At 43.1% G+C, this 24573-nt stretch overlaps 2 protein-coding genes across 3 annotated transcripts; both read left to right on the top strand.

Annotated features, from left to right (window-relative positions):
- Window positions 1-56: 56 nt before the first annotated feature.
- Window positions 57-3313, top strand: cebp1 (CCAAT/enhancer binding protein (C/EBP) 1). Its single transcript, XM_076761836.1, has 3 exons — window positions 57-115; window positions 1640-1933; window positions 2071-3313. Exons 1-3 carry the CDS (start codon window positions 113-115, stop codon window positions 2374-2376), a joined length of 603 nt encoding a protein of 200 aa, XP_076617951.1. The 5' UTR covers window positions 57-112; the 3' UTR covers window positions 2377-3313.
- A 5022-nt stretch (window positions 3314-8335) lies between these two features.
- On the top strand, window positions 8336-23373 carry slc22a17 (solute carrier family 22 member 17). Of its 2 annotated transcripts, none has more exons than XM_076761495.1 (10): window positions 8336-8859; window positions 10336-10866; window positions 14768-14871; window positions 16699-16853; window positions 17095-17260; window positions 17795-17919; window positions 18893-18998; window positions 19222-19445; window positions 20162-20273; window positions 21170-23373. In XM_076761495.1, the coding sequence occupies exons 2-10, from the start codon at window positions 10390-10392 to the stop codon at window positions 21444-21446; spliced, it is 1746 nt and encodes a 581-aa protein (XP_076617610.1). In that variant the 5' UTR covers window positions 8336-8859; window positions 10336-10389; the 3' UTR covers window positions 21447-23373. The 2 variants fall into 2 exon arrangements, 1 of the variants encoding a protein (XP_076617610.1); XR_013079382.1 differs by having other exon boundaries at window positions 8719-8859; window positions 19222-19616.
- The last annotated feature ends 1200 nt before the right edge of the window (window positions 23374-24573 follow it).

Raw genomic sequence — 24573 nt, 5'->3', positions numbered from 1 at the left:
TGATGAGATAATGACAAGGGTACCTGTCTGTCTGTCTGTCTGTCTCCCGTCTTTCAGACCATTTTCAGTCAAACTGTCCAAGGAACCTGAAGAATATTCAGAGTTTGTGGAGATGGTAAGTCAGATAAATCTTTATTTGTCTGTGGAGAAATTAATTCAGACATTAAACAAACATTATTCCACCACTGACCTTTAAATATGCATGTATATAAAAAACAAAAACAAAAACAAAAACAAAAAACATGGGAAAATTAAAAGCACAGGTGGTTTTTCTTATCTTAAAATTTTCTCATCATTCTACTGGAGAAACAAATTAAGGAGTTATTTAGAGGCTTTTAAGATATATGTAATTTTTGCTTTATTTAAAGCTGTGCAGATAGATTTAAAAAGAAGAGGTGAAGAATAATAAGGGAATAATCATTAATAATCACTGCTGTCAATTGACACAAGAACGCTCAAAAGAATTCATATTTTGATAGTCTGCAGTTTAGTTTTTACTTTGCTGTGCATTATATGTTTTGTGTTAATGTTGAGCTGCACCTAACAATTACTTTGGAGTCAATGAATCATCTGATTATTTTCCTACTTAACTTTTAGAGACAATTAATCTGCTGATTATTTTTTTAGTTAACTGATTAATCGTCTGGTCTAAATGTCAGCAAAGAATAAAAAACGCACATCACAATTAAAGTTTAGATTTTTAAATAGCTTCATTTGTTCGGCCACCAGTCCACAACCTAAAGACACAGAGTGTACATTCACAGACGACTGAGAAAATCAGCAAAGATTCATGTTTATGAGGCTGGAACCAGTGAATTTGCGAATAAAATTACTTAAATTATTAATTATCAGAATTGTTGCTGATGAATTTTTTGTCAATTGACCAAATCATTTCAGTAAATGTTTCAGCTATATGTTGTTACTGTGCTCTTTGCTTGCAAATTGTCAACAGTTATTTACTACATTGTTGCATCTGTCGTTTATATCATTCAATTTTCTATTTTTTCAAATAGAAAATACAAAAGCTACCACTTGGAAGATGTTATATTTTGAAGGTTGTAGACATTCTGTATATTCATTTATTTAATTAAGCTAAATCATATTCATGGAAATCAATCATCCATGCTCCCACAGACATCTGATTTAACTATCTTCATCTTGAAAGATAAGTAGTATTTAGTAGAAGTATTAAGATCCTTTGCTTAAGTGAAAGAAGATTTTACATTGTAAAAGTACTCCATTGTGAGTGAAAGTTCCGCATTCTTACCTGAGTAAAAATACAGGGATGTACTTAAAGTATCAAAAGTAAAAGTACAAAGCATACAGCAGAATGAGGCATTTCGGGGAGTTGAATTAGGACATATTATTTTTGATCACTATTACCAGGCCAATGACATGTGAGCAGCCTTTTACCGGGGTGGTTGGTTGAATTGGGGCTAATTAAATTACATTATATGTTGTTATCTCATACAATGCATCATGTTTTATATGTAAAATCTTAAAGTGCAAAGTAACTACTATAGTAAAAAGTGCTATATTTATCACCCAAGTGTAGTAAAATAAATAGATAAATAAATAAAAGACAGACAAAAAAAACCAAAACAAAACTTAATCCCTTTCTGCTTTTGAACCCCTGCAGATGTCTGATTCCAGGGTGTCATCTGTCATCCAGGAGTGGGCATACCAGAGTCAGGCCCACACCCAGGGCCTGAACCCCACCACTTCCAACCACGCTGGATCCACCAATCAGCTGGCTCAGATGGACATGCTACCATACAGCCAGCACCAAGGTCTGATGAGAGGGAGCACTGATGACAGAGTGGCGGAGCAGATGATGGGACTGCCTTACCTGCCGTATACCTCTTCCTGTCTCAGCAACACCTCGAGCGCAGGGAGCACAAACCACCACCAGAGCCACGCCAACACTCAGCAGGTGTGTGTTTGTGATTGCTTTGTGGTTAATAGATTTAAAGAAGTGATTCCTATTCATTTTCATTTGTGAAAATCATCAAACACCATTCTCACCCTGCTTCCCCACAACTTAGACAAATTTGTGTTTCTGACCTCCAGGACTTCTCTTCCTTCCTCCTGCCAACTCTGCGGGCCCCGGTAAACAAGAGGAGCATCAGCAAGGACAGTGCAGAGTACCGCCTGCGACGCGAGAGGAACAACATTGCTGTGAGAAAGAGCCGGGACAAGGCCCGCAGGAGGATCATGCTGACCCAGCAGAGGGCCCAGCAGCTGCAGGAGGAAAACCAGAAGCTGCAGATGAGGATAGGGCAGCTGACACAGGAGCTGGACACACTCAAACACATCCTGTCACAGAGGCACCTGCATGGAGCTGAGGACGGGGCTGCAGGGGAATCTAATATCTAGACCCACATCTGCACCTGGTATTAATGTCTAACTGTAGGCATCAGATCCACTATTAGCATCCAGGCAGGCCCCAGAGACTCCAAGTCAAATGCCTCCTTGTTGAAGTTTCATCAAACGACAACCATTTGTGAGAAAGTCACATATAAAAGAAGTAGATTTGAAAATTATGTATTTTATTTGGCTGTAAAAGTGTAAAAAGGGCTTAGTTGTAGTTTGTAAAATTGTGAAGAAAGAAGGCAGAACACAGTGGCAGAGCTGTAACAACCATTGAGGACACTGAGTTCATGTCCCTCATCTTTCTTCTGGACATTTTGGGGTGTTTTAGCAAACTCTCTACAATTAATGTTGGCTAAGTGCTGTAAGCTGTTGCTACTTGTTTTGCTCTCTGTGCTTGCTTAGTACATCTTGCTTGCAATGATCACAATGGCAGAATTAACACTCAAAAATTGCTGTTTTTCTTCTTTTTTTTTAACAGTGGGTTAACAAAAGTTAATGATTTACAGTCATTTATTTATAATTTAATTTATGCAAGATAATTGTGGCGTTCATTAGCTGCAGCTAGCTAGTGTGAGGTAATGCTACAGCTTAAACCAGTTTAAAACCCCATCTGCAGCGGCCTTTTTTTTTTCTTTAAACAAGCAAATAGATGTTCCAGTCCTTGACAGATGATTTTTGAGATATAACCTGTAATGTCACTAAATAATTTAGCTAACCCCCTGCCTTTGAAATTACTGCAAGGTTTCTGCTGCTGGTGGAAAGCTTTTCGCCTTCACATGCTAATGTTAGCGGCTTAGGCTATGCTCTTGTGTTTCTGGCTTTGTAAAGACTAATAAAAACACAACACGCTCCAAACTCTTAATATAAATGTGCAGTGTATCGCTGTCGAAACATATGCACGTATATTCAACATGTGCAGAAGCTTGACAGGCCCGCCATGTGTAGTTTTGTTGCTAAGCTGTTGGACAACTGTCTGGAGCGGGGGGGGGGGGGGGGGGGGGGGGTTAGCATGCCCGTTGCAATGGTCAATCAAATTCCTTGCAGAGTGGATTAGGTTATAAAACAGCATTTCATGGTGGGAAGTAAAATGTGCAGACAATATACAGAAATGGTTAACTGAATAAATAAAATGTTTTTTGTTTTTTTTTTAATCCAAATAATTAAAAATCTGTATCTGGTCAGACTTTTCTGGGTGAGGGGGGGACTACCTCAGTATTTCTGAAATTGTGGCTACGGCCCTGCACAGTGGAGCTTTGAATAGGTGAATTAAACACCTGAACATTTGAAAAAGGGATCTTGAAGTCTCACTATAAAATGGGAAGACGTGTGCTGGGTTTGAATGTAGATGCTCCTCAGTCTTTGCATGAAGAGGCTGGAACGTGCACAGAAACTTTATTGAGATTCAGAAAACAGCTACATAGGATGGAGGAAGGTTGACGTACAGTACTGTAAATTAAAAATCCAAAATGCTGCACAAATGGGTCCAGAAGGAAAAAATCCACAAGGTCTAAACCTGCAGATGCTCAAACTTAACAAATTCCAAATTAATTTTTCTTAAAGTCCATGATGACTCCATCTTTACAGACATGCATGATCCTCACAGACGCTCCAAAAAGAAGACCCCTCCATGCATTAGACAGATTTGTTATATGATTTGATTTGACTAACATTGCCTAATAATCTACCTGACACTTCTTGTCATTGTCAGAGATGATTGTAAGTGTTGTTGCCCAACAAGGTTACACCACGACCTGTGGTTTGTAGGGGATTGTGGGGGAAATCTAGATGTCTCACTCAGTATAACTCTTTATCTTTTGTCACTAAATGTGTGTGGGATTACTTGAAATAATGTTGATATAAGATCTGATTTTTAATATTGTTGAATGTGTTTTATTATTTGATAGCAATATGTTTTTAAAGCATAATTTTGTCAAAAGATTTTCTTAAATAAACAAATAATTGCTTGTGCTTGGATGAAACAGTCATCTTTTATATCTGCAAATTTAAGATTCCTCACAAGTGGTTCTAATTTGACATAAAAAACAAACAAACTGAATTTAAACATGCCTTGCCTTCCTCAAGTAGCCTTTACAGATGCAAAACTCCAAGCTTTGATTACAGTTCACTGCACCTTTAAAAACATGTCATTCTCATAGAAAATGGTGTTATATAACCCACATATGTACATTTAAGCATCATATTTTCATTCATTCTCCACTGCATCCTTCATCAGGGAACATGGCATGCACCTGCCACATTATTTACCATGAGCTGTCTACCCACAGAAACGGACGTCATGCCATGGACGGTTGTGCACCAGCGGTTTCCCTTTGTGGGATGGGCAAGATTTCGACACAGCGGAGGACAGAGATGAGGAGCGCAGAGATAGTATCAGTGTTTTGGGCTGCCAGGGCCTTCCTGTGGCTGTGATGGTAGTGAGGAGACATAGAGATAGGAGACAGAGAGGAGGGGTGGGGGCTAGAAACCAGACTTTTCTTTTTTCTTCTTTTTAATCTTTGCCCACAGCAATCGTTACAACAGTTGCTAATTATTGTGTCAACAATGGTAAAATACTTTCAGCGCTATTAGATCACCAGCAGCATGGGATTCAATGCATCCGATTCCCAAGATCAAGGATCATATGACTTATCACTCACAATATGAAATTCAAATAGAGAAAGCACACATTCAGTTTCCTTTCCATGTCTTGTTTCTGTGTTGATCATAATGTTAAAAGTGTTAAGGTCTTTGGGGAGCTAATCTGAGCTTCATTTTATTGCACGAATGGCAGCAATGAGCAAATGAGGCAACATTTATGCAGATGTTCAGTTGTCTATTATGCAAATGTTAGACTGTTTTACACTGTGAAAGCATTTACCATCATTATTAGCATTTCATTACTGATCAAAACTCAACACTGGCTGGATTTATTAGACGCATGACAACTGGAATACAAGAATAATGGAAAAACCACAAAATGTCAATAATAATCCGTGGAACTGAACATATGAGCCCTATAACTTCAATGAATGAGATATGTAAAAAGCAAAATCAATCATCTGTGCAAGCAAACTAAGGTTCCTTTATATCCTCTTTTCATGATTATAAGATAAGAATCTACAAGCGCTGACCTTATCATCCATATTTATAGAAGTTTTGTGTCATTTTAGCAACAAACACCTCATTTATAAAAGGAGAGTGAAAGTGTGAGAGGGCTCCTTGTAGCCTGTCATGTATTGAGCAGCACATAATGACTTCTTGTGTCTGTTGAAATGTCCCGCAGCGTCGTGTGGGGCAATCTGTGGTCCCAGGACTGCAACATCTCTGTAGAATGAAGAAAGACCGTATTTCACCTAATCCCTACCAAGTTACTCAACAACAGCAGACCAAATGAACCCCCACCAACTTCACTGAGGCTGCTCCAATCTCACGGCTCCTGTTGACAAATGTTTTTTCTATGGCAGTAATTGAGCAACTAGTTTGATGTTTTTTTGTCTCTAGAATATAATGATTGAATATTTCAACATACAAAACAGAACAGGATTTTGTCCAAACATGGGAAACATAAACTTTTTACCTCTATTTCAGCCCCTCCTCTAGTTACTCCAGTTACAAGTACAACTCTGTGGCTTTCTTCGCTTCAGGTTCCCACCACACCTTCTAAAAACTTTGATGGTATCAAGATAATCAATAAGAAAGAGTCCTACGGTGATAGAGCCTATTTGAAAGTGTGACATTTTTCTTTTCTTTTTCTTTTTACAGATTGTAATCATAAGGATCCAACTTTCTGATCTCAAAAGATAATTTACCGCAGATGCTCATTATCTGTAATATAAAGATAATATCTTGGTATTTACGGAGGAAGTTGCAGCCATTATGGTCATGCTGTGTGGGTGACACAAACACACTCTCATGACAGAAGTCAATGACTTGAAATGAAGAATGTGAACTGTTGTTAAAAGCCAGTTTCACTACTGACATCAGGATGAAAGCACACAGTAATTTGGGGTTAATGTGTAAAGAACTATCAGGGTTAAATCGCTGACTAACAACATTCAAAATTACAGCAATGTCTGTGTTGCCCAGTGGAGACAAACTCCTCCACTCCATCCTGCTGCAACAGCAGTGGAACAAACTGTGTTAGTGCCCTCAAGTGTAGCTTAGCATGCATTACCAAATGTTAAACTGAAACTCAATGATTTTTGTTGGTGATAAAGCGTGTGTAATATTTCTTCTCTGGTTTTCTCTCCAGGTGACCAGTAATTTAATGTCTAAAAATTAAAAGAGTAACACAAACAGATGGTGCATATAGCTCCTATAGGTTTGCTTTCAACACTGATACAGGATTCCTTTACATCTTTCATTTGTCAAATCTTTCACTATACTCCACCCAAAAACAAGGTGGAAAACAGTGCAGAATACTGCTCGTGGCAAGCTGTATGAGTGTACCTCAGCCTGTTGGTCATGATGAATGGATTAATTGAAACAGGCAATGACAAGGCATCTGCAACACTGCTCGATTTCTCTGCAGCATGTCGTAAAGTAATAAGTCTGAGTAGAGATGAATCAGGAAACAGTGATGTTCCCAAGCAGATAATATCTAACAAACATATCATTATTATTATAGATGAGAAATTACATATTCATGAGGAAAACAAGCCCATATCGGCCTGGACTGTGGAGGTACAGAGCTTTACACCAGACTGTGGTGGTGGCCTGTGATTTATGGCTCCACCATGCGGCAGAGAGCTACAAGTAAGCCTTCTGTAAAGACAGAAGACAGAGAAGTAATGTCTCACTCTACCACTGATTCCGTGTACTTCCTCTGGTGTCCAAATACCATCACTGTGTTTGCTGTGTGGTGTTCTATCACCAGACTCATTTATAACTTTTACCTGCTGCAACCACCATAGATCAGCTCTGCTGTCTTAACAAGTTCACTGACAACTTCAGTCTTTTATTGCTGGACATGTTCAGTTCAGTCACCTCCCTGTCCACTACAAATACTAGACCAAAGCTGTCACCACTCTCTATCACATCGCCTACCAAGTTATATTGTTCTCTTTTGATTTAAATCAAATCATTTAAATCATCTGTGCTCTGTCCTTTCTCTGTTTATGTAGCTACATTAATCAATAGCTGCAAACTTGGTTCTCTTATTCTGTGCAAATGATAGGTTACTCGTTTTTTACGTCTTAATTACGCCTGATGGCTGTCATCATTTGCGAATCTGGAAGAATGCATATCAGAAATCAGTGAATTGATGTCATCTAACTTCCTTTAAAAAAAAAAAAAAAAAGAGAAGAGAAAACTGAAATGCTAATTCTCACTCCAAAGCAGATAATAATAATAATGATAATAAAAAATAATAATAAATTCCACAATGATTCCACAATTTCACAAAACCATAAAAATCTCGTTTTTATATTCAATTCTAAATCCTTTGAAGAACATATAAACGACTACGTATGTCCACTTATGAAACATCATCAAGATTCGTCCCATTCTTTCCATGGCTGATGCTGAAACACTTCCATGCATTTGTCTCATGTAGGTTTGACTACTGTAATAAAAATAATACAAATTAAAACGCATCTTTTCGCAACAGCCTTCGGTCTCAGTCAGTCTGTCCTAAATACTAAACTACAGCTATCCAATTTAACCTCAGGATATGAGCACATGATTATGTAGATGTACTGTATGTCACACTTTTCTGTATGTGCATATGTTTTTGTATATCATGCTTATTACTGTTTTATTGTACATTTTGCATTGTATATGTTGAATACATCCAGTCGTTGAAAGGCTCAAAAAAATAAATGAATAAAGGAAGTAGCAGTATTCGCTTTGTATCTATTTTCTTTTATCATGTTTATTGTTGAGAGACATATCTTCCCACCATACACGATCTTTGACAGCAGTGAGACGAGGGGACGTCGCTTTGACGATCTTCGCCGACTTTTCCCGAAGCGTGCCGCCGCCGGTGGAGCAGCTCGCCCCTATAAACAGGCTTCTCTCATTGCAGCTTTCCAGCCGCTCTTTGTCCTCGGCCGGCCGACTGACGACACGTTTCCCTTTAAGATGATGTCGGACGCGCACACGCCTTATTTTATCATTCTCAGTATTGTCGGCAGGCAGAAACTTGGACCTAGCAGTAACGTTAAAAGCCGGCGACGGTAGGCGGGGAGTCCAGCATCCCCGGCGGGCATCACCTCCTCTGGAAGTGGCGGAGTGTTAGCTGTGCGCGGGGCTAACGCGGGTCCGGTGTCCTTGCTTGTGTCCCAGGCAGCGCTGGTGTTTATCCGAGGCTCCAACACTTGCCCGGGACAGACATGTCTCTCCACACAGCAGACAAAGCAGACTGGCACCGAGGCGCAGAGGAGATACGGTGAATGCGGTGAAACTACTCTCTCGTCCCCTCTCACCCCGCGATGTTTGACGACGGACAGTAGACATTCGGCTCACATTTAGCAGCGTTTTAAAGGGGTAAGTAACAGCAGCTTGTGCATGTGGTTTTGAAGCCGGGCAGACGGCTGAGCAGCAGCCGTGTGTCTAACCAGTCTGTCGGGGCAGGTGAGTCTTGTCAGTCCGGCCCAGCTGCTGCCCCCCCCCCCCCCCTCTTCTTCTATTCTGTCATTTTATTCCCCTCCTGCTGCTCTTTATGTCAGTGTTAGCACATCTTCCACAGTGGCCAGTGAGCCCCCCGTGTGTTACATTCCCTCCACGTCCTTTCCCCCCTCCTCGTGTACCACCTCTTATGTAACCCTGTGGGACTCCTCTTTTTTCTTCTTCTAAGACTTCCTGGCCCTTCAGAAGGAAAACACAGCAGCACTTGCTGCTAGAGGAGCACCATGTGCACCGACAGAGGAGGCAGCCGAGGGGGGCACAGGCTGTTCACATTCCAGCCCTCAGCTGGGAGCACGGGGAGGGAAGGCAGGGCCCCCATCATTGCGCTGTTTTATGTCAGCTTTTTTAGACTAATCTGTCTCCATATGTACCCGTTAAAGCTGCTGACACCTGCATGCTGCATAAAATCTTCAGTCTCTTGTGTGAGAACTTGAAAAGCACGTTAAGTGCTGTTTTAGGCCTGTAATGAATACTGGGTAAAAGATCATTGGTTTGAATTATGGCCACGACTAACAGTAATCTTTACCGATGTCAGAAAGAAAGTAAAAATGATCATCAGTGTTTTCTAAAGCTTCAGGTGATGTCATCTGAGCAACAGTCCTAAAGTCAAAGATGTTCAGTCACGTAATGTAAGGCAAAAAAATATCAAATCCTCACATTTGAGAGGCTGAAACCAGGGAGTGTTTGGTATTTTTACTTGCTAAACAACTGCTGATCATCACAGCGGATCGACTACCTGTTAAAATTCCTTCTCTCGCCTGAATTGAGACACATTTTCCACTGGATCCACACTGAAGTGTACGTATGATCTTATAATCCGCAAACTAAATTTACTCTCAGAGTTGCTGCACTTCCACCAAACTCTTCTGTTCCAGTTTGGTGTGGACGGACAGAATTAGATCGTGTAAATAATGTGCTCCTGTGGGGTTCAGCGTCCAGGAGGAGCTTCTGCACAGATTTTCACTCTGTGTTTAAAATCCTGTGGTCTCACTGTGTAATGACCCACTGACAAAAGGCAATGTTAGCGGGAACTTTCACATGAGTGCCAATTACATGTGACTTGTGGTCCAGCAGGCGGGAACCACAGGGCTGGTACATGTGGTGAACACACACCAGCGGCGGAGCTCCACCTTAATGAAGCGAGGAGCTACAGTCAGCATTTAAGTACCCTGAAACTGAAGCAGCAAAATGGAATTCAGCCATCAATTATTTTATTGTTTTCCTCCTCTGACAGGTCAAAAAAAAAAAGCTCGTTCTTGAACCTTTCCCGCTTTGTTTACATCAGTCCTGTGTTTAAGCTGTAAAGTAATGCTGTGTAATCCTTGTCTCCCACAGAGCTCTCCAACCATCACTACAACCTCCCCCCACCTCCACCTTTCACCCCTCCAAATGATGACATCCCCGGACTCTCCCCCGCTGGTCTCCCCCTCCCCGTGCCCTGCTCCCCCTCCGTCCCTCCCCTCATCACCTGTGCCCTCCTCCCCGGCCCCTTCCTCCTCCTCCCTCCCCGCCCCGCCCTCGCTGCCTCCCACTGGGGAGGTGATGGTGCTGGCTCTGGGCAGGAAGAAGCAGAGGGTGCTGATCGCTCTCTCCATCCTGCCCAACCTCTTCCTTGCCTTCCTGCTCTCGTCCGACCCCCTCATCACCCTCTCCCCGCCCCACCACTGCCACCTGCCGGGACCCTTGCCGTCGCCCGAGGTGCTGAACGCTTCCCTGCCCTGGGAGAAGGGGGAGAGGCCCTGGGACAGCGGGGGCCTGTCCCAGTGTAAGCAGTACGTCAACGGCAGCCAGACAACTGCGGAGGAGTGCGAGGCCGGCTGGGACTACAACGTGACGGAAGGGCTGAGGAACAACATCGTTACAGAGGTAAAGCTCCGGCCTGGGATCCTCCTCAGCTCTCTAATTATGGCCCCGACCTAGTTCATTGTTTTGGCTTTCTGTGGGAAAGCTTTTCTGTTTATGTATGGATTCAGGGTCTTAAAATGCTGAAAAGTTTGTTTCTTTTTTTATCCTGCGCTCATCCATAGGAGAGGCTCGCTGAGCATGCACCCTTCGTTTCTGCAATGCCTGCTAAACTTTAATACAACCGCACATATTTGTAACTATGAGGCGCACAAGAAGTCATCTCCTGGGGGCTTGGGGCGCCCTGGATCTCAATGGGCATGGTTTTAAGTTAAGTGTTGTTGTGGTTGTGTGGGGACAGGAGTTGTTGTGAAAACGCTTCCTTGTTGGTGTTTTCAAGAAAACTCCAACGTCAGACAGATTTGGGAAAAGCCTTTTTTCTGACACCAACCTGCTGTTTGATGAAGATAATGAATGAATGTGCACAGTACACATGTTTCTGATAACCGCAGAACTGCTTAGGGTTGTCTGTTTGTTTCACCTGTAGCTAGCTGGTTGTAGGTTGCACATGAGTATTTTTTCATTTCACTTTTCCTCAGATGTGCCAGCATTGTTAAGGGTTGTGATGGAGGGTAAGGTGATGCACACGTACCCATTCAGAAATGGAGCTGCACATTTTTTTTTTTTTTTTTAACACATCAAAGTCTGTTCACAGGTCTGTGGAGTACTACTGCGTACGTGAAAGAGTTGTATAAAGCCTTTTGTGGCTCCAGAGGGAGCTGCACAAAGTCTGACAAACTGCCTCCAGCCTGGTTGTGGCTGAAGACTGTACTTGTAAAAAATGAAAAAAATCTGGCTTTTAGAAAAGAAGTGAGTTCATCAGACCTCTGTAGCCTGCTCCACAGCTCTGCTCGAGGCCAGAGGCTACGTTAGCCGCTACTAGCAGGTGGTCCAATGTGGATAATGTAGGCGTAAGGTTTTTGAGAAGGAAGAACATGTATCTCCGCGTCTGCTGCAACACTTTTAAAAATACAAACATTCAGAAAGCAGCTCGTCAGCCACGACGGGAGGGCGGTGGAGCAAGGTCGGATAACGCCCGGTGACTCATTCTGAAATGTGTGTTTAACCTACGTCACTGTGCCAAACTGAACGGGCCACGGGAGAGATTTTAGAGATATCTCAGACATGTTTCAAAGGTCAAAGTTTCCTCGAATATGTCACTAAGGAAGAACAATCCCCGCTCACAACCAGAGCCCCACTGCCATACAAAGAGAGACAGTGTACTTAAATGAATGGACACCAGGGTACAAAATATCTTTGCCTTTGAATGCTTTGGTCACGGGAACCTCGTTAACTGTATCCTGCTTTCTTCCTGGCCACAGCTTAGCTTCTCCAACCTTTCAACTCTTACATACTTCCTGCCTTGATGCCTTTGTGAAAAGGAACATCGTCGGGTTTGAGAAATAACCCTTTGTCATCAATTTGGGGTAGTTTCTTTTCCTCTAATGCTCATAACCACACAGTCATTGTTCTTAGAGGGTGGCACGAGATGAGAGACAGCTCATCAGGTTGCTCGTGGTTCTCAGTGAAGTTGCAGATTTAGGTCTGATTCTCACATGTCGGGCTGCACCTGCCTCTGTCCGTGCTTATTAAAGTGATAAATGCCGTGTTTGTGCATTAATGTGTCACTTGACCAGTGTTGGACATCATTTCCTTTCACAGCCGAATTTCATAGTAAAAGCACAAAGTTGCTCTTGTTAATGTCTTTAACAGAGCCTCGTCAGCTGCTCACAGTTTTCCACTCAGGCCCTCGGGTCTGTGTGTCTGTTTGCATTTCTCTGCCTACTGATGTGGGAACCACACCCAGCCCTCTGGTCCGTGGTATTAGGGCAGTTCGCCGGTAATCCACCCACAGCACTGCAGCAAGCTGAGGATACATAAAGGCTGCCAAGGGAGGCATTTAGCAGGCACATGCTTGCAAATGCATTCTTCCACAGCAAGCAGCTGTATATGCCTTCAGTGTCCTCTGTCCTTCATTCACTTTACGCACTGAGAGTGACATGGACAGATCAGGAGGCTGACATTTGTGGGCTCTTAAGTCAGATTTAGCTCAGAAAGTATTTTTTGCTGTCACGATGATGTCGCTCCAGTGCTGCTTTGCTTTGCTGAGCTGGCAGTCTGATGAGCAGGAAGCAGGACGGCCTGCGATCAGCTTCTCCTCTGCCACTGATCAATAAATACTGTGTCACTTCATTAGAGGAAAGCTCCCCTCAACATATCCCTGCTGCGGTCTACGGCATAATGCACAGACTGGTTTGTTTCTTCCTGACGTCATTAGGGTTGGTCAGTAGGACGATGATATATCATCTCTCAAAAATGTTGCCCTGTTTTATACAGGAGGAGCTACACCAGACGTATCTGGGCGGATGAGGCCCATGAGGGCTATATTGTGCATCAATAAGCAGGACTGCTTTATGGAGATACTCTACTTTTACATGTTATTTGAATCAATATAACACAGTGAATTGATTTGCCAGATAATTAATATGCTAGTTTAGCCAAAGCACGCTGTTTATCAATAGTTTCTCAAGTGCTTTTTCTAATAAATTCCCTTCATCACTACATGTATTGACATCGCTCTGTCGAGTTAGAATGAAATGATTTGAGTCAGAGGTGTAAAAGGGGGAAATGAATGCAGGTGTCAGTCCCTCCCAGAGTCGCACACTGTGCCCGAGCCTCATTCTCAAAACCAGTCGGAGGAGTTCACAGACTGGTTTGTGTTCATTTTCTCTCCTCCTGTTGTCCAAAGCGTTCCACCCGCATGAGCGCGATGGGTTGCTATGCCGCCCTTTCCCCGACTAGTGTGCACTGTTACGGCTCTGTGCCTCAGCGACAGGACAGCTGATATTATGTGACAGGCTTTTATGTTTCCGTGCACGGGCTCCAATTATGCAAGGCCTTTTTATCGCCGGCCCTCTGCTCTCGCTCTCCCTCTCTAGATCATTAAAATCATTTTGCTTTCAGCGGGCCGGCAGACAGCGACATTCGCAGAGCTCAGCTGTTAATGCAAATCAGTGGGTCGGCTTAATGTGATTAAAACTCAGACCTGAGAGCAGATATCTGTCGTTATTTTTGTGTAGTTTTTTTTTTTTTTTTTTTTTGACAGACGTGCTGAATTTCCATGTGGATGCACTGTTATGTACAACCACACAGCCATTTGTTTTGAATGCACTCAGTATGTGCACATGACCAGGCAGTCCTTTTGGAGTAGAACTGCTACAGCTGCCAGAACTACTAATAATATCACTAATAATACACCCACTGTCCTCTGGCTATCACAACCACATACACTTCAACATTATGAGGTCACATCTTCCGGTGTTTGTATTATGACTCTAATGGATCCTGAAGGGTTTCTGCTGTCTCATTACACCTGAGACGCCTCATTATTTATCAATGATCAGAAATCATCCACATCCACAAAAGCTCTCTTTGTTAGCAAGCTCTTGTCTTTGTTCTGTCTTCAAGACTAGACAGGTGGATCAGAAAAATGCCAGCCAGGTGTAAATTAGGAGTGAGTTTCCACTTTCCTCCCTGTACGCCAGTGCCCTTAATGAGTTTGCTGTTAATCAACCAGTTTGCCATTGTTTGCCAGTCAGACACATTTGAGGGTAGAAACAATGTGAATCTTATGTGAACATATACAGAACAAGTCGCACACCATTCAGTACAGTTGGTCAGAATATGAATGAAATGTTACAAACGGCTCCTGATGTGTGTCTGTTGCTGTTGACCCAGTGGCTGCCTGTTCGCTTACATGCACGTTGTTCTACTGACCTGAACAGATAATAACTGACAGACCTCTCCCCCTCCCTCTTGTGTGTGTGTGTGTGTGTGTGTGTGTGTGTGTGTGTGTGCTGTCCAGTGGGATCTGGTGTGTGGTCAGTACTGGCTGGTCCCAGTGGAGGAGGTGTGTTTCATCCTGGGCGTCCTGACTGGCTGTCTGGGCCTGGGCTATGCTGCTGACAGGTAATACTTACCCTAACCCTAACTAAGCCTTCACCCTAATGTTTAATGATTTATGCTATGGGGACTTGCTTTTTGTCAACAAAATGTGACTGTGTTAACAGATTTATGAGTAATGCATGACCACACACACATGTTTCAGTACAACTCAGTCCATCTGTCCTCAGACGTCTGTGCTGTTAAAGCACGTTGTTCCTCGTTTTTCGGTCTTTTGTCCTCACTTTGCAGTTTCACTACTGCACAACCCTTCATGCAACACACAGACTTGAACACACACACACACACACACACACACACAGACACACACAACACAAGTAGCCTGGATGTTGATGTGGACATGAAAGAAGCTTTAGATTTCCTCCTCTATCTGGTGGCCTCCAGCTGAAAGTGAGAGAGATTTAATATCAAGCAGCCCAAATGCCGTTTTATTGTGCTTTTATCACAGTATGAGATGTGTTTGTGCAGGAAATACAGTTGCACTCGCTGTAATACTTTGCAACAGATAAACCAAAGAATGTAGCACAGAGAAAGTACTACACATAAGCAACGCGTGGCATACACGTTAATGTTAGAGGCTTTATTTAGCTGGATCTGAGGACCTCATGCTCGGCACTCTGCATTAGGCACCTCAGATAATTGACATAATGGGCCCAGCCTGTGTCTGCCGTGTTGAAAATCACACGCGGGAAGCTGTAGTTTGGGGGGATTGTGAGGGAGATGACTCAAATTTAATCATCTAACAGCCTTCATTAATTTGTTGACCAATGGAGAACAGCATCTGTTTGTTAAGACTACTGAATCGATGCTGCCTCCTGGGAACGTGCAGAGAGGAAGAGGGAACGGTGCTAGTCTGCAAGTTGGAAACAAAACTGCTGCACATGCATGCAGCTGAAAATTGGCCAATCATCACGGTTAGTGATCAGTTAGTGCTTCACACTTGATCTGCCTCCAAGATGCATTTTCAGGGCTGCAGACTGCGACCATTCAGTGGCATTTTGTGACCATCTTTGGAAATGGCGCGACTAGATTTTTTAACTCAAAGGACCAGTTTGACTTGCAAAGGCTTAGAAACTTTGTGTATCACATCTACACTTCTGTTCATACTCGCACGCTCCCCCTCTCTCATCCACGTGAGCACGTTCCATCTCTCTCTCTCTCTCTGGAGTACACTACATTTAAACATTATTAAATGAATACTCTGCCAAAGCCTCCATATTTGAGAGCGAGCTCTCATTGCCAGATCTATTTTATTATCAAGAGCTTTAACCAAATCATTTTCACTGCACTGCACTACTCCATTGCACTGCTCCATTATTTATGTCATCACATGCTAATATCCATTGTGCAAATGATCCCATGCTATATATATGTGTGTGTGCGTGTGTGTGTGCGTGTGTGTGTGTGTGTGTGTGTGCAGACACTGTGTTTTTATTATTTTACCGTGAAACTGAGCTATTCTTCACAAGGCAATATTTTTTTGTACTCTTTTGTATATTATGTGCACAGCCTCTGTAGTTGATTTTATTTTGGATCTTTTTTTATCGTCTATTTGTTCCACTTGTTTTGTTTTCTACCTCTCCTTTTTATTCTGCTGTTGTAACAAGAGAATTTCCCCGATGTGGGATCAATAAAGTCTCATCTTATCTTATGTCATCTCTTAAATCACACATCCTATTGTACAAATTGCCCACAAGTGTCACTGTACACGGCAGTAGTAACAGTGTTGCTGCTGCACAGTGTGAACTCTCTTCAGGAGTCGGTGGGACTCGGAGTAAGTTGACGCAGTTGAAAGTGAAAGTGTGAGCGCTTTTCCTGTCCGTGTCCCTGCAGGCTGGGCAGATCCAAGACTCTGCTGACCTCCCTGACCCTGTCGGTGGTGTTTGGGGTGCTGGTGTGTGTCTCTCCGTACCCCTCCATCTTCATCGTCATGCGCTTCTGTCTGGCAGCAGCCAGTGCGGGAGTGTACCTCACTCTGTACATCACTCGTGAGTAGTCTAACATTTGAAAGACTGAGCTTGTGTGAAGCTTGTTTAGTAGAAAGAAACTTCATGTCAATCCATCAACGAGTTGTTGTATTAAAAACTACAAGTAAAGGAGCGTAGAGTTGAGATGAGGGGCAGCTGTGGTTGTAGAAGAAATTCAGTTGTTTTGTACTGTAGTTTGGTTCTTAATGCAGTGATTCATGGCGGTCAGCGTGGATTTGCTGATGCTGTGTTTGTCTGCCAGGTCTGGAGCTGTGTGAGCCGTCTCTGAGGCTGCTGGGGACCATGCTGGCTGGCCTGATGACTGTAGCCGGGGAGCTGCTGCTGCTGGCCGTCGCCCTGGGCTGCCAGTCCTGGAGGGGCCTGCTGGGAGCCGGCGCTGCCCCGCTAACGCTCTTCCTCAGTTACGGGTACGAGTGTTTGTTTGCATGGTCACACGTGTGAGCATTTTCTTTTCATATTTAGATATTCGAACGTTCGAGAGACACGAGAATGAAGGAATCTGATAGTCTTTTGATAAAGTGTCTTGATGCCAGCTGATTTGCTGAAAGCTTTGTAGAATCGTATTGATCTCAATCCCCTTGTCGCACTGAGCCTTTTAGCTCATGTCAGAATGCATTAGGGCTACTTTGTTTAAGGTCGCCGGTTCCTTTCAGACCTGTTACAAGATAAGCTTTCATTGCAGTTTCCAAACCAAATTAACAGAGATTAACAGATGATTACTGGCAATGAATTGCAGGTTTTTAATAAGAATGGAGAAAAAGATGGATTAAGAAATAAAGAATTCTGCTACTCTGTGACCTACATTGGATATTTTCCATGCAGAAGGAGCAAATCTGGTTTACAGCAACAAAATCTGAATGCATCTGAGGTGTTTTTGGGCATTAATAAAGGTCAGCAAAGATCAAAGAGTGGATTTAGAATTTGTCTTTGCTCTCCTGCAGCATTCCTGGGGTATTTCCAGAGTCTCCTCGCTGGCTCCTTCTGTCAGAGAGATGTGCTGACATGAACTCCTTCAGCGAGAGACGAAACTCCAACAGAGATGTGAGGGACGATGAGAGCTTCACAGGTGTGTCTGCACACGCAGGTTTCCCTTCTTATTCTAGCCCTCAAAATTAGAGCAGCTGTTTTTTGTTTTTTTTTCCATCACTGCTGGCTTGAATGGACTTTCAGTTTAATGAAGCCCGTTTTACTAATGGCTTATTTATATCAGTGCATTTCAAAACATGAGTACCTATCACACACCGCTACCAAGAGCAGGTAATGATGCTCAGTTATCGTTCATGATTTATTAAACACACATGCTTCCTGCATGAAAATGGAATAATAATGTAGGATAATGACCTCCAGCTACAAATCTGAACTGGATATTTGCTGGAGGTAAATATATTGCCCAGTCAGAAACCAAATAAATATTTCATGTCGTAAGGGTTATGGGTGAACAAGTAGATCTTCGTTCTGCTTGAGGAAATGTCTTTCACAGACATAGTGTGGCTCCAATAAGACAACATCAGATAGACTTGTTTGGGATTTTAGGGGTTAACACCAAACATAGATACAAAGCACATTAATATGCATTATATTTAATCATGTTTCACAGGACTTATGTGACATTTTCTGTGGTGGATGTCTGAAACATCAGTTCATCTGATGAATTTTACATTTTCTCTACTTAAAGTTTGATCCTCGTTTAGAATTTGATGCCAGCAACACGTTTCAAAAAAGTTCATGTTTAGCACTCTGTTGCATCACCTCTTCTTTTAACATCGCTCAATGAAGGACTTCAGCTGCTCGACAGTTCGGGGTCTCCCGTGTCATATTTTATGTTTCACAGCATGTTTCAGAGTATTCTAAGTGGTGAATAAACCACTTGTATTTGACCGATAAGACCTGTAACACATTAATCTAGCTTGTGTCCTCCAGCCTCTCTTCAGATGAAATAAATTGACTGTTGATTCATAGAGAAAGCAGGTCAGGCCACCCGTCGTTAAACTGTGACTTAAAAAGACGACGCCTGTTTGGTCTTTGTTTGCTTGCTGCAGAGCTGGATTCAGAGCCGGCCCCCTCCTCACACCCCCACCTGTCCTTCCCCGAGCTCTTCCACAGCAGGAACATCTGGAAGAACATGTGCGTGCTCGGCTTCACCTCGTAAGTCATCCCACGCTCTTGACATTAATTCAGCAATGCTGCACCTTCGAGACGGTCCTTTCCGTTGGCGTAGCACTTTATTTACGGAGCTGGTTGCAGCTGCGGTCTCAGATTTCATCATGCTTCTTATAATGTTCTTCCTCTCTGGACTACTGTTCTATTTAAAACCTGTTTGGAAACACATGACTGCTTACTCTTTGTTTTTCTGCCCTTCCTCTCTCAGATTCATCTCTCATGGCATTAGTCACTGTTACAGCTCTTTCCGAGGTGACGTCAGAGGCACGGCCCCCAGCTTCTATTGGACGTATCTGCTGTCTGTGTGTGCGGGGGGCGGTGCCTGGCTGTTGCTCTGGGTGACAGTAGACAGGTGCGGTCGCCGTGGCATCCTGCTCCTCTCCATGACAATGACGGGGCTGGCCTCTTTGATCCTCCTGGGACTCATGGAGTGTAAGCAGGCTTTAGTTGACAGCAGGATATTTGCTTTCTCAATAAATCTAGAGTCCGATAAAGAAAGCTATTAATAGTCTCTGCCAACCCCCCCTGTTGTTGGTGAGCCATTATGTGAGGCTTGTATCGGGATTAAAGGCCTCGCTTTCTCAAATCCAAACTGGAATGAAGGTAAAAGTTTGATTGTTTGACGTTAAGCTCAGATTTGTGGTCACATTAGATCATCTGTACACCACTGATTTCATGTGGAGCTTCATGCATTATGAAAGGCAAACCAGTCAGCTTTGTGCATGGAAAAGTACATCTAAGGCGTCTTTGTCTCTCCACAACATGGTGTGGAAACACGCTGACCGTTGCCTCAGTCTCAGTCCCCCTCTTGTGGCTGAAAATGAGAATGACAGTCAGTTTATGTAGGACACTGCAGTGGCAGCAAAGTCAAAGCTGTGTCAGGTGCTGTGCTTTAACCAGGCATCAAAAGCTGAGGGGGCAGGAGCACTGACCTCCTCTGAGAGGCTACTCACTGCTCTCTGTGTCTGCTGTCGGTGATAGATGTTTCAGGGAAAGGATGAGGTAGACTGACTCAGTGTTCTGAATCAGAAATCAGTTCAAATCAACAGGGCATCATCATGTCGCGTCAGAGAGCGAGAAACAGAAAAGCTGCACCTCATCAAGGTAATTCATAAGTGCTGATGTTTGTCCCTCCTCCTCCCCCTTAGACCTCAGTGAGACGGCCATCACAGTCTTCTCAGTGCTGGGTCTCTTCTCCTCCCAGGCCACCGCCTCCCTCTGCATCCTCTTCACTGCAGAGATCATGCCCACCATCATCAGGTAACAGCAGCACTCTGCAGTCGAAAAACTGATCTCAAAAGTCAAAGCAGTCTCTCCCCTTCTTTTAGTTTAATGAAAATGTTCTCAGATGTAGAATGTGTTCATGTTTTTTTCAGTCAGGAAGAGCCTGTTCAGTCCACGTGTGCTGCTGAAATGAATCAGGACATGAAAAATGCAGTAAATCGTGAGGGAGGAGAGAGCAAATTTCTGTCGATATCTTTTAGTAATGAAGTTTTCTGACCAATGGAGATGAAGGATTAAAATGTCTCAAGATGAAGGAATTTCACCTCATTTATAGTGCTGTGTATCAGCTGCCATTTCTCAAATTCATGCTAATTCACACTGAAGTGACATTTTTGGAAATATGTGAATTCACTTTACTGCCGAGCGTTTGATGAGAAGATCAATACCACTCTCAACCAATCTGTGTGCTAAATATGAAGCTACAGCAAGGAGACAGTTAGCTTAGCTTAGCATGTCAGGAAGTCAGGAAACGGCTAGCCTGGCTCTGGACCAAGGTTAAAAAAAATCAGCTGTTTTCACACTTTGGTTTTGTGCAAATTAAACGAACAAAGAATGACATGTTAGTGATTTTACGGACCATCATGAAAGCGATGTCAGATTTTTCATTTAACTCACAGCTAAAAGGTCAATAAGCGCATTTCCCAAAATGTTGATCTCTTCCTTTAAAGAAATACATATGGGACATATAGGCAAACACAGCAGTTTCAACATTTTTACACATTTTATACCAATCTTATTAAATAAGATAAACTGCACAAATGTTATTTCACTTGTAATCAAAGGTTGGGAGTTTTGCCTTTGAGGCAGGGGGTGCTGAGTCTGAAAATCCCAGCATATATGTCTTCAAATCTGAAGTCATGGTGTGTCTACAGGGGCAGCGGTGTGGGCGCAGTGCTCGCCCTGGGCTGCGTGGGCCGCCTCAGCTCCCCGCTCATGGACCTGAGGAACCACTACGGTTACTTCCTGCACCACGTGGTCTACTCCTCTCTGGCCCTGCTGGCCGTGCTGTCCATCCTGCTGCTGCCCGAAAGCAAGAGGAAGCCGCTGCCCCAGACGCTGGCCGACGGGGAGCAGTACAGACGCCCCCCACTGGGCAGGAGAAGGAGGGACAATGTGCCTCTGCTGGCCACGCCCAACCCAGAGACCTAAGAGACTCCTGAGGAGAGTGGACTGTGCTCAAATCATTCACTTTGCTGCCACAACATTTCCATCTGCCATGTCCATGCAGAGCAGGAGAAAGACAGAATGTAGAGACACAAAGGTGACGGTGATCAGACACTAAGCTTCCTAACATATCATCCACCAGTCATTCCAAATGCAGGCGGTTGGGTTGAGTCATCATTCTGTATTTCCTGCCATTCAGATGTGTGTCGATCTCACGCACACATGTACGGAAGTCTTCATCTTTCATCTGTCCCTGACCAGACGGCAGGCGGCCCCCCACCATGTGGCACACCAGCATACACTGCTGCACGCGGTCCTCCTGTGTGTCTGTCGTAGAGATGTTAGCTGCTTACTACTGACACTCCAGACCGGACGCGGCGTCGGAGAGTAGTTTATTCCTAGCATTTCTCTTAACCTGCATAGAACGTTTGTTGTCGTGTTTGCTGTGTACGACAACACAAGTGCTCGGAGGTGTGCAAAGTCGGTTTGTATACTCTTCCCGTGACTCTTGTGGTAAAACTCTCCCACCTGGCCCTCCAGACAGGGATGGACCACGGTTCTCAGACATTATGAGACTGGAAGGAAGCTGTGGGTGTTAAATGCCTTGTAAATACTCTAGACTTAGTTTCTTTAACTTCTAGGGGCATCTGAGTTTGGCTAAAGCAGAGCCTGTGGCTGGAAACTGTACAGTACGCTATGCAGGGGAGAAGCGGTGCAGAGTACTTTGAACCATTCTTTTTAAAGATGATGGTGGTTAATTTGACCAAAGTCTTCAAATTTAAGGGACAGGTGTATGAACATAAATCAACTATTATTAATATTGGTATCAGAGGCTAAAAACAAAGCAAAAAGAGGCCTTCAAGCAGATCTGTGTTTATGTTCAATCTGTGTGAATCCAGTTACTGAATCTGGCCTGGAGCCAGCTATATTTATGTCTTATTTATGTTGTTATTGAGCATAATCAGTAAATTATCCAGAGGCCTAGTATTTTTAAGTATCAAGCTAAATATTCTGAAATTGGGTTGGCATGGAATAAACTGTCCATTTTCTGATGTCTCTGATCAAGTAACAGGGAAGCTGTTAGCTGTCACAACATTCCTGCATGTTTGGAAGCACTGAAGGGCTTGTTTTTTCTGTATTTCCTCAGAAGCTTATAGTTACTCAATACCTCTCTAGATGACCAGTCTCAGCTGTAAGAGAATAGACGGGTACGAACAAACGACAGTAGAAGTTGTATAACCAGGCACATACATGTTTTTGTCAGGACTTAAATGTGGAGGTTTTGAAAGAGGTCATCCGTTGTTTTGCCTGAATGTGTATTGATGCTGGAAAAAGGGCCTGATGACTATGTTCCATGAGGTTTGAATGGGAGCTGAAGAGGGCCCCAGAGCTCCAAATGAACCCCCGACTCCTCCGGCACGCACCAAGGACATGTTTTGCTTCATAGCTTCCTTATTTTGAGTGTGCTGGCTGATGCCATGTTGCGTTTGGCACAAGGTAAATCGTGATAGAGAATTGCCAAAGCATGTCCGTTTCAGTGCTCGAAAACGTTCTGGTGTATGTCAGTGTGCTCGGGTAATTCTTTTTCTCAAGTGTTTGTGGGTGCGTGACGTTGAGAGGAAGCGGGAGTTGCTTAATTTGGACTCTGATGTTGAAGAGTCTTTAAAAGAATTATGAAGGGCACGAACCTTCGCTGATGGCTATTTCCTCCATCAGCCTTTGGTAGATTATTCCTCTGTATGTTGCACTTATACACTGATGATTATTATCACAATGATTAACTTGACTCGAGTAGTATTATGTCTGACAACACTGATGATCTGTTCAATGATGAGTGTAATGCAGTTAACTCTATAGCCTGATTTAATGTAAAATAAAACTGGTTAAATAAACAAGACATGGGCATTTCTTCAAAGAGTTGTTCCAGTGTGAATCTTGAACTGCTGCAGCTGTATGAAAATCAAAGGAGAGCCAATGGTGGCTGTGAAACTTATGAAAAATCTGATAGGAGCTCCAGTGTTTGGTTTGTCTGTTCTGGGTTGCTGTAGAAACATGAGCAGAACAGAGGACGCGCTCCCTCTGTAGAGATAAAGAGCTCACTCTAACGAAAACACAACGATTCATATTTTCAGGTGATGATAGACTAATGCAAACATAACAATGAATATCAGAGCCCCCTAAATCCTACACACTGCTCCATTAAGTACAATTTTGAGGTACATAAGAAAGACTTTATTGATCCCACAGTGGGGAAATTAATTAAGTCATTAGAGCCAGCAAGTATTACAAAAAGCAAAAAACTGTGGCACAGAAGGGTCAAGAAAAAAGTGTACAGAATACAGAATAGAAAAACAACTACGACCATTATGTACAGATTATAAAAATACTAAATGCCATAAAAATCCTACTGCCATAGAAAGTAGTATTGCCAGGATTCTTATGAGAAAAACTACTAATGTCATATGTTGTGTTGCACTTGAGAAAATATTGTTGCATTGAAAGGACATTGAAATTCACAAGTCTATGTAAATGCACAATATATACAATTAATGAAAATACTGTTGCCAATATGGATAATAAATAGTGTTATTAAACAGTTGAGAAAAAATACACATCTTAAAACTGCACTGGATGAAATGGATAATGTGATCATAAATTAGCATTGATAACAGTCGTACAAAACAAAGTGGGTTTAAGATGTAGAATTGAAAGACAGCTTCAACACAGAGCTACATTACGTGATGCTGGAGTTAGACAGTCTGACAGCTGTTGGGATGAAGGACCTGCGGCAGCTTCCTTCTTGCACACTGGATGCAGCAGTCTGTTACTGAAGGAGCTGCTTCAGCCCTCTACTGTCTCATGCAGGGGGTGGGATGGGTTGTCCATCGTCCTCTCACCCTCCTCCTCGATGGTGTGCAGAGGGCAGTCCAGGACCAGCCAACTCTCCTGACCCCAGCAGACCACTGTGTAAAAAAAAAAAAATGCAGACGCCACCACAGAGTCATAAAATGTTTTTAACAGTGTCCTTCATACTGCAGAGGACCTCAGTCTTCTTAGCAGGTGCAGACGACTTTGGCCCTTCCTGTGCAGGTCATCTGTGTTTGTCCAGTCC

This window comes from Chaetodon auriga, chromosome 21 (assembly GCF_051107435.1).
Source record: "Chaetodon auriga isolate fChaAug3 chromosome 21, fChaAug3.hap1, whole genome shotgun sequence".
Taxonomy (NCBI): domain Eukaryota; kingdom Metazoa; phylum Chordata; class Actinopteri; order Chaetodontiformes; family Chaetodontidae; genus Chaetodon; species Chaetodon auriga.
Note: the sequence above shows the minus strand (reverse complement) of the source record. Positions and strands in the feature narration are given on the sequence as shown.

What these genes read in the sequence shown, in the direction of transcription:
- cebp1 (XM_076761836.1), top strand. An exon ending in GCCACGCCAACACTCAGCAG is followed by an intron (nt 1,934 to 2,070) that starts GTGTGTGTTTGT and finishes TCTGACCTCCAG; the next exon opens with GACTTCTCTTCCTTCCTCCT.
- slc22a17 (XM_076761495.1), top strand. Translation starts at nt 10,390, where the DNA reads ATGATGACATCCCCGGACTCTCCCCCGCTGGTCTCCCCCTCCCCGTGC. An exon ending in GGAACAACATCGTTACAGAG is followed by an intron (nt 10,867 to 14,767) that starts GTAAAGCTCCGG and finishes TGTGCTGTCCAG; the next exon opens with TGGGATCTGGTGTGTGGTCA. An exon ending in ATCATGCCCACCATCATCAG is followed by an intron (nt 20,274 to 21,169) that starts GTAACAGCAGCA and finishes GTGTGTCTACAG; the next exon opens with GGGCAGCGGTGTGGGCGCAG.